Here is an 8751-nt window from a genome sequence, read left to right as displayed (position 1 = left end):
TTTTTACCTGAAATGCTCAAATAGTTTGACTTCACAGCAGGAACTGCAACAGTGAAAGCTGGGCTGAAACAGGACTGTACATCTACCTCTGCCTTGTGTTTTCTTAACTCCCAAAACCTCACACTGCCTTCAGCTGGAGGATCCTGAAGGAATCTCTGGTTTGAACTTTTCAAAAGGCTTTCACATACCATTACAACAACACATGCTTCTACTAAAAAAGTATTTTTAATAATAAAAAAATTCCACCCATGAGAGAAAATTAAGTCACTGAAAAGGGTTAACACTTCAAGTTTTTAATAGTTGTGATCACATAACCACTAAAGCCTACCACAACCAGGGACTTCACAGCATGGAAAATCTTGTTACTTTTATTTCTGCTCTAAGAAACCCCCTTACTTTCCTTACTTTGCAGTGACCTGGAAAATAAGTCTCGTTTTCTGGAGAGCGAAGCAAGGAGACCCTCATAAGTCATACTCAGGCTGCTGTAGCCCAGTGTGGGCAGTAGCATGTGGGCTGAGTGCTTCTGCTTTCTCAAACTTCTTCCACTTCTTCCAGGCTGTGCTCCAGGATGGTGTCTTGTCCCTGGAACTTAAAATAGCCACGAAACAACTTTCTCTGAAGCACCAGGGGAAACCAATAGCTGTCATCTGGCCACATGTGATGGAATGGCACCTCGTCCAGCTGAAACCACTGGGGCCGCATTTCTGGTGGCAGAAAACAAAAGAACTTTGCATGGGACTTTCTCATGGATTTTTGCTGCCTACATTGTGAATATTGGTCAAGAAGCAGCTTCCCTCTACAGGCCAGCTGCCTTCCTTCTGGGAGGCATTTTAGCATGAACAGTTCTCCATTTCATAAGGGCAATGCTGTCTCAGGAGAGCATGCACATCCTTCCTTTCCCCACACAGCCACCTACCCTCACTTTCTGTTGGCTCTCCATGAAAGTGATCTGCCCGGAAAATGTGAACATCCATGAGCTCAGAGTTGCCTACAAATTCAAATGTGATCTGACCCATCTTCTGCAAGGTGTCCACAGTCAGTCCACTCTCCTCCAGGAGCTCTCTGAACAAGGAAAAGATTTCTTACATGAAAGTGAGCATTGGGAGGACAAAAATGCAGTCATTAGCTTCACTCACACATTCAAAACCCTTCCAGTGAACCAAAGGAGAAAGTTTTGATAGCACAACAGAGCAGGCTTCACCACCACAGTGGAGCCAGGTCAGGTGGGATCCTGTGATATTTCAGGCTCCTGAGCCTGGCAGGAAGACACTCTTTGTTGGAAGGGGAAGATTCAGGAAAATTGATCATTTAGTATAACTTAGTCCTTGCAACAGGTAATCTTCCCTGAGGTGAGAAGTGAGAAGTGACACTGTGAAGTCATGTGACTGGGTGTGGCTTCAGAACTCCAAGATACACTTCATTTAGACAGGAAAAAGGCTTTGCCAAGTTCAAGCTAAATCTTTTAGGATTGTGGCGAAGCAGGTCATGAACATCAGAAAGAACATCTACACCTGCACAATCAGCTACTTCTGAGGCAAACTGAAGTAAGCCAAGCTTACTTAAATTTCACACTCTGTAACACCATTTGCAGGCAGGAGATTGTGCAGAAGGAATTCTGATTCCCATTCAAAGGCAGTGTAAAAAACACAAAGCAATTGTGCAAACTTTGCCTTTCCACTCCTTAGAAGCATGTTGAGCATAATGAGAGGCCAGAAGGCAAGACTTTTAAGAGCACTTGGAAGCTGTGCCAGCTCTTTTCCACGCACCACCATGCACAGCTACTTGAAGCACCTTCAATTATTTCCTCTCTTTATGCTCTGTGCTCAGGGTTTTTTTAGTTTTACCTCCCTCTAACAGAAGCAGCACAGCTTGAAATTAGTCATGGTTATTCTAATGTACCAAAATAAGGAATACTCTGAAACTGTGTATCTTCAGTTATAGTTAATAATTAATGTAGTTGCCTATTTGGCAGTAACAACAATTTTAAAATGTAATGGAAATGATTTTTAGGCTCCAGCTTTCTTTGGCATTGATTTCATGGACCCCATCTTTCAAAATTATACTTCAACTTAATGTCTTGGCTAATTTTACTTTATCTTCTGAGAAGCTATCTATGTCTAAAATGGAGGCAGTTTTTCCAGCAATGACTAAAAGCCTCCTTTTACAGGCACTGATAATTGAACAATGAAGTACAACACTGCTACAGTTCTCCAGGCAATTTATCCATCAACTGCTTGGCTCTGTCTGTAGCAAGTGGAAACATTACATGTGGCAAACTAGAAATAACTCATTCACTAAATGCTCCCCTTACAAGATGTGCCACTGAGGAGCTGCCCAGCTGTTTGTGGGAATGTGCTGTATCCTAGTACCAGTATCTTACTGGTACTGGGAACTTCTGTTCAGGTTTTGGCTTAAAATTTAACTGCCTGTGCAGAGAGGACACTTCACACCTGCTGCCTCTGCCAACCCAGCTGAGACAGAGCAACGTGGAAAGAAGCACAACCTCAGACCTCCGCTCCCAGTGCAGAGTGGAAGCGGTACAAGGGAAGTTTGATTTGGACTGTGTGACTGCTTCCTGCAGCAGAGCTGTGCCCTGAGGCAGCGCTGCACCAGCAGTGCTCCAGCCAGCAAGGTGGCCAGCACGGCCAGCTGCTCCTGGTTTTGGGGACAGCTTCCTGGCCAGCTGACCTCAGCTGAACTGGTTGTGTCATTCCGGAGTAAACTGCAGGCAGAGGGATGGGGACAGTCCCCAGCAGCAGGTGCTGGCTGTGCAGTGGCACATTGCATTTGGATTGAGGAAAATTTTCGCACTTGACATCTTGTGTGAACAGAAGTTCTAGTCTCAAACTCAGGGCCAGCACAGGTAAACACACCAAGGAAATGAAAAGCTACATTAAACCATTAGATTTACCCCTCAGCCAGTGGCAGGTAAGTCTAGCAAATGTTAAGTGACAAAACTTTTGTCGCTCCCTCCACTCAGAGATGCTAAATTGCACAAAAATCCATGATGAAGTATCAGGTACGTTAAGGCCATGGGCTGCTGGGAGCACATCTACACAGAGACCCTTCTGTCCCCGGGCCCAGCTCACCGCAGAGCCCAGGAGGTTGTGCTGGCACAGCTGAGGAGGCTGTTGAGGGCAGAAGCTGTTGGGAACCAGCTCAGCACCCCACGATTGAGCTTCCTGCAGGTGCAAGGGCAGCTTTGGGCACGTATCAGAAACTGAGGAGATGGCAAAGTGTGGCATTGTATAAGCAACATTCATGTAAAGAACAAGGTACCCAAATCTTAGAGGAGTTTAGCAATTCAGCTGTGATCTGCTATTTCATTTTAATGACCAGACAGATGAAAGAACTACAAGAAATCAGTACTAAAGGTTCAAAAATAACATTGTACCTTTTTACTGATGAAATTCAATTCCACAACTCAGCATTAGCACTTAAAAATATCACCATATAATCAAATAATAAGCAGTTTGGCTAATTATTTAAATTAAATTAGCTGTAATTCTGCTATATAGCCAAAATTAAACCCTGCACCTCTCTGAAGAGCGCAAGAACCTCCATCCACCACTCAGACTCTTTCTCAGTTTAGAGTAGAGTCCAGGAGATGGGAGAGAGGACACAGAAAGTCCCAGTTGCTCAAAGACTGGATGATAGTTTAAGATTTGCAGATGACAAAGGGGGAGCAATCATGTTTCTCTGCACATGTGGATGATCCCTCATCACCTGTGGAGCAGGTGTTCAGAGGTGGGTCACGACTGCACTAGAGGGTAACACGAGAGTGTCACTGACCAGATGAGCCGTGGTATCTTCACCTGCAGCCCACCGCCGATGTCCCAACACCTCCACCTGTGCCCCCACACCTGTCCCCATGGCGCCGGCCCAGCCCTCACCTGCGGGCAGCCTCCTCGATGCTCTCCCCGGGCTGCACCTTCCCCCCGAAGCCGTTCCACAGCCCGGCGCCGAACCCGCGCTTCTTCATGCCCAGGAGGACGCGGGACGGCTGCAGCACCAGGACGAGGGTGAAGAGTCGGGACGTGTGCATGGCTCCTGGGAGAGGGACGAGGCGGGCACGCTGTGCCAAGGGGTCCCGGCACCCTTCGGAGGGGACCCGGGGGTGCACAGAGCCCCTCACCCCGCAAACACCCAGCACCCCTCCCCAATGCCGGCTCCCTAACCCCGGTCCCCCAGTACCTCTCCCGATCCCTACTTCTCTAACGCTCCCACTGACCCTTGCCCTCCTGCTACCTCAGAACCCTTTTTCCAAATCCTTGTTTCCCCAAAGCCCCCTCCCCGAATCCCTGAGCCCCCAGAAACCCCTCCCCAAATCTCCGATCCGCTCTCCCTAAATCCTTGTTCCTCCTGAACTCCCTCCCTGAATCCCTTATCACCCTCAACATCCCTCCCCGAATCCTTGACTCCCTAGCGGCCCTTCCCCATAATCGTTGATTCCCCATCCCAATCCCTGTCCCCCCTGCACTCCCATCCCGGGGCCCGCGCACCTCAGCCCCACACTCGCGGCTTTCCCGCCCGTCTCGGTGTCACCCTCAGCCGCGGCCCGTCCCCGCTCTTCCCGCGCCGCCGCCGCCCCGCCCGCGGCCGCCGTGGGGGGAGGCGGGCCGGGGCGGGCTGAGGCGGCCAGGGCGGGCGCGGGGGCCTCTGCCATTGCGGGGGGCAGGTGCGTGGTGCGGCCGCTGAGGCGATCCCGGCGCCCAGGGATGGCGGGGTGTCGTTAGTGCCTGGAGTATCCCTCGGGAATGGGTTAATGTGCGTTTGGGGTTTTAGGTTAATGCCGTGCGGTGGTTTCGCCCTGGCAGGGACCGTGGCTCTTGGTTGCTCTGCCAGGAGCTTGCAGGAGCTCGGACATCCCTCCGTTCCTCCGAGGGGCTCTCGGAGGCAGCACAGGACTGTGCTGGGGTCACTCTGCCTTGTCGGGTCCTTAAAACCGCAGAGCAGAAGCTGGAGTGTGATCTCTTTCCTCCCTTACCTCAGGATAACAGAGGAGGCTTCATCCAAAATCTGGCCCTGCTGTTGTGATAAGATCTGATAAGTAAAGGTGCCAAAAATCTCAAATTTGGGGGCTTCTTTATAGAACCACAGAATGGTTTGGGTTGGAAGGGACCTTTGGAGACCATCTAGCCCAATGACCATGCCAAGGCAGGGTCACCTGGAGCGGGTGGCATAGGAACACGTCCAGCTGTATTTCAAATGTCTCTGGACAGGGAGACTCCACAGCCTCCCTGTGCTGCCTGTAGTGCCTGGAATTAATTACTATAGAAGCTTTTGAAATACAGAGTGCTTATGTACTAGCTGGTTGACTTGCCTCTCTTCCTGGCATTTGTAGGCTTTGGATGAGCAGATGCCTGCACACCACGGTGAAGCTTCTGAGGAAAACTGGAGCTGAGCAGAGGTGGTTGGAGCGGCACTTGAAGGATCCCTTTGTCAAGGCAGCGAAGCAGCAGCATTACCGTTGCCGAAGTGCCTTCAAGTTGCTGGAAATTGATAACAAGCTCTGTGTTCTTCGTCCGGGACTTGCTGTTCTTGACTGTGGAGCAGCACCTGGTGCTTGGAGCCAGGTTGCTGTAGAGAGGGTCAATGCCTTAGGTACTGGTAAGTGCAATTTTCTGGCAGGCAAGATGGGGATGATACTCCTCTTGAACTGTGTGAGAAATCCGCGAAATACTACGGGATCTAAATCAAAATGCTATGAAACCAAGGAAGTATTATGATGGTAACAGTATGGGGAGGGGACATGGGTACTGGCGAGTGCCAGAGTCAGTGATAAAAACACGAAGGCGTGAGCCTAGTATGTCTTCATACAGAGAAATTGTGTTTATGAAATAAAACGTACCATGTGGTGCTAGTGTTCTGATTAGCTGTTGTGGTGAAGATCCCTTTATCCAGTTCTGATCTTGGTGTGACCTCCAGCAATTACTTTGGCTTATTTGAAATATTATTTCCCTTCTCAAAAAATAGAAGCGACTGTTATGCATGGTTTATTTGAAGGCATTGATATTTATAAAACGAGGTGTTACCATCTGCACCATTATCCAGGGTTTCTGGACTGTCAGCCTGGAAAGAGCAGCAGAAAACCAAGAAAAATTCCCCTTGTTTATCCAAAGTAGCTGAGTTTTTGTCTTGTACGGATGAGCTTATGGCAAACCCTCCACCCAGATGCACCCAGGAAACTTCCAGGGGACGAGAAGGCAGCTGTGGCAGGTGGTGGGTTTTGTCTGTTGACTGGCACAAAGCTTGTGCATGTGCAGGTTTTTGCAGCCTCTCTGAGCATTCCCTGTGTCATTCATCCTTACAGATCCTGCTGTCCCCACCGGCTTTGTGCTTGGCGTTGACCTGCTGCGGATTTCTCCTCTGCAAGGAGCAGTTTTCCTGTCCCAGACGGACATTGCAGACCCCAGCACGCTGAGGGCAATCCAGAGCCTGCTTCCCTTGGGGAAGGCAGATGTCATCCTGAGTGACATGGCACCCAACGCCACAGGCATTAAAGAACTGGATCATCAGAAGCTGGTCAGTCTGTGTTTAAGCCTTCTGGATATATCCCAACACATTTTAAAGCCAAAAGGAACAATGCTCTGTAAATTCTGGGATGGATCTGAGGCCCGTCTCCTGCAAAACAGACTGAAGGAACAGTTCCAGGATGTGAGAACTATAAAGCCTGAGGCCAGCCGGAAGGACTCTGCGGAATCTTATTACTTGGCAAGGCTGTACAGAGGGAAATGAAAGTCAAGGACTGCAGATTCTCTGACATTGATTGGAAATCTCAATTTAGTGGGTGTTTAAAGGAAAATACCGCCATTAAGACCCTGGGAAAATTTGCTACTCTTCTTTAAGTCCATAAAGCTTTTCAAGTACTTGTGGACAAAATGGTTGGGAATGGAGAGGAATAATCTGAAAGGCAAACTCGGGCTGGAGTAATGGAAATGAAAATAAAATGCTGATTATATGAGTTTTTAATATGTGCCTGAAAATCATTGCACTGTTAATGCTGTCATACATGAGATTAACCATGGAGGTGATTGTTAGGATGTGAGGGAACAGCAAAGGAGCCAAATTTGAACCAATTCAATGCCTTTTAGAAGCTGGTGTGATTTATTAGCACAGGTGAAAACAGCAAATGTTTCTGTGCACATCAGCATCTGCATCCTCATGCGGGATGTGTAGCACAGCCGTGTGAGAGGCATGGCTGACATGGGAATGTTTAGCCCCACGATTCTGCTGCTTCTCCTACAGACACAGGTTATATTTAGGAATTGCTGCTTCCTGGCACTCATAAATCCAGTCAATGGCAGTGGGACAGGGTCATGGCTGTGCATTTCACCTCCCCTGCTTTTTAGGTGTGACCAGTGGTGTTTCTTAGGCAGAAAGACAAGATGTTCCGAAGATCCCAGTAGGGAGAATGACTGAATTGCCGGAAATCTGTTTGCACAAACAAATTTAGCTGCTGCCTTATCTGAAAGTGACAAATATTATATTAAATAGTGCTTTTATCAGGCTGACTGGCATGAGTTATATGAGTGGCTATTTCTAAGACTCCCAGGCCTTTCTCATCATCAGCAGCTCATTCGGGGCTGCTGACTCGATCCCTACCAGAGCAGGAGGGCGCGGGGCGGTTTTTGGGGGGGGCAGACCGAGCTCCAAGTTTCATCCCGCCTTGTCGGGGCATTACGGTAGCGCGCGGAGTGCTGCGCGCATAATGCCGCCATTACGGCTGCCGGCGCCGCCGTTCTCGCGAGAGGCGGGCGCGGAGTTCCCGCGAGATCCCGTGGTTAGGAGGGAGATCCAAGCGGGGCGCGCGGCGGTGAGCGCTGTGGGAGTGACGGGGAAGGGGCAAGGACGGGGGGAACCGGGAGTGCAGGAGGGCTTCGGCCGCGCCCGTCCCGCCCCGCTCTTACCCCGGGGATTGTGCAGGCGGACCCCTCGGTGCCCGGAGCTGCTCCGTGCCCGCCGCGGCCGCTGTCGGTGTGCGCTGCCCGCCGCGCGTCCCTGCGTGCCCCGAGGGAGCCTTGGCCACGGGGGTTTCTGAACCGGACCGGGTCACACATCTAAGTGTCATCTTAATTGTTAGTAGGTTTGAGAACGGGCTTGCTGTTCGGCAGGTGCTTTTGGTACTCCAGGGCTCAGTTTGGGTTTTGGCCGATCTGTTGCTTCTGCGCCGCTCATTCACCTCCGCGTCGTGCCGCTGTAAATCCAAACAAGAAGTGCTGTGTGACCCCGAGAGTGCAGGAGCCCGGAGGCAGCCCCGCTCTCTGTCCGTGGTACAAGCCATGTGCATGCTCTGGCTGCCTTTCCTGCTCCTGGACCTTTCCCGGTGTTGCTGGTGAGCGTGCAGTCACTGGAGGAACTCACCTAAGGCTTCCTGAAATCTCCTGGGAAACCTTGCAGGCTTTTCCGAGCTCCAGGCTTGGTTTATCTTTGGCCTTCTAGTTAGTACCCGTCTGATGGGAAGGAAGAGCTGCATCTCATTGTATGAATGATGAGATGCAGTTTCCCTTGTACGAGTGATCAGTGGACTTGAGAGGACTTCTTGTTGGAAATTAGAGTCCAAAGTGCTTCTGGGAAACCAGAAATAAGTTGTGTAGCAGGAAGGCTTTGCAGCTACTCTGGAGTTAGTTCTGCTCCCATCAGCTTCAAAAATTTGTGGGAACAACAATAAGTTTGGTTTGGTCAGTGAAGAAAAGGCTGTATTGCATCTTTGTCTCATTTCAGAGAAAATTACAACTTCAGCCTGGGTGG

The 8751-nt window shown here is 49.9% G+C and overlaps 3 protein-coding genes across 5 annotated transcripts in view; 2 read left to right on the top strand and 1 right to left on the bottom strand.

Moving 5' to 3' along the window:
* Positions 1-259: 259 nt before the first annotated feature.
* On the bottom strand, positions 260-4594 carry NUDT1 (nudix hydrolase 1). The gene is made up of 4 exons (XM_005523003.3): positions 4503-4594; positions 3894-4050; positions 917-1062; positions 260-704 (listed from the first exon to the last, which is right to left on the bottom strand). Exons 2-4 carry the CDS (start codon positions 4043-4045, stop codon positions 532-534), a joined length of 471 nt encoding a protein of 156 aa, XP_005523060.1. The 5' UTR covers positions 4046-4050; positions 4503-4594; the 3' UTR covers positions 260-531.
* Positions 4595-4635: 41 nt separating this feature from the next.
* On the top strand, positions 4636-6972 carry MRM2 (mitochondrial rRNA methyltransferase 2). The gene is made up of 3 exons (XM_014252529.2): positions 4636-4678; positions 5345-5610; positions 6314-6972. The coding sequence occupies exons 2-3, from the start codon at positions 5352-5354 to the stop codon at positions 6736-6738; spliced, it is 684 nt and encodes a 227-aa protein (XP_014108004.1). The 5' UTR covers positions 4636-4678; positions 5345-5351; the 3' UTR covers positions 6739-6972.
* Positions 6973-7763: 791 nt separating this feature from the next.
* Positions 7764-8751, top strand: part of MAD1L1 (mitotic arrest deficient 1 like 1) — a 346102-nt gene continuing 345114 nt past the window's right edge. The window contains exon 1 of one of the 3 annotated variants that reach the window (XM_005523001.3): positions 7764-7816. The gene's annotated coding sequence lies outside the window, so the exon portion shown is untranslated. Of the gene's footprint in view, positions 7817-7878; positions 8079-8106; positions 8336-8751 lie in introns of those variants that run through there. The other 2 variants (XM_088064343.1, XM_014252480.2) reach the window with 2 other exon arrangements.

The sequence above is a fragment of the Pseudopodoces humilis genome, chromosome 18, assembly GCF_049639895.1.
Source record: "Pseudopodoces humilis isolate 2021_Gansu_Grassland_sample_001 chromosome 18, ASM4963989v1, whole genome shotgun sequence".
Lineage (NCBI taxonomy): Eukaryota > Metazoa > Chordata > Aves > Passeriformes > Paridae > Pseudopodoces > Pseudopodoces humilis.
This window is presented reverse-complemented; position numbering and strand designations above follow the sequence as displayed.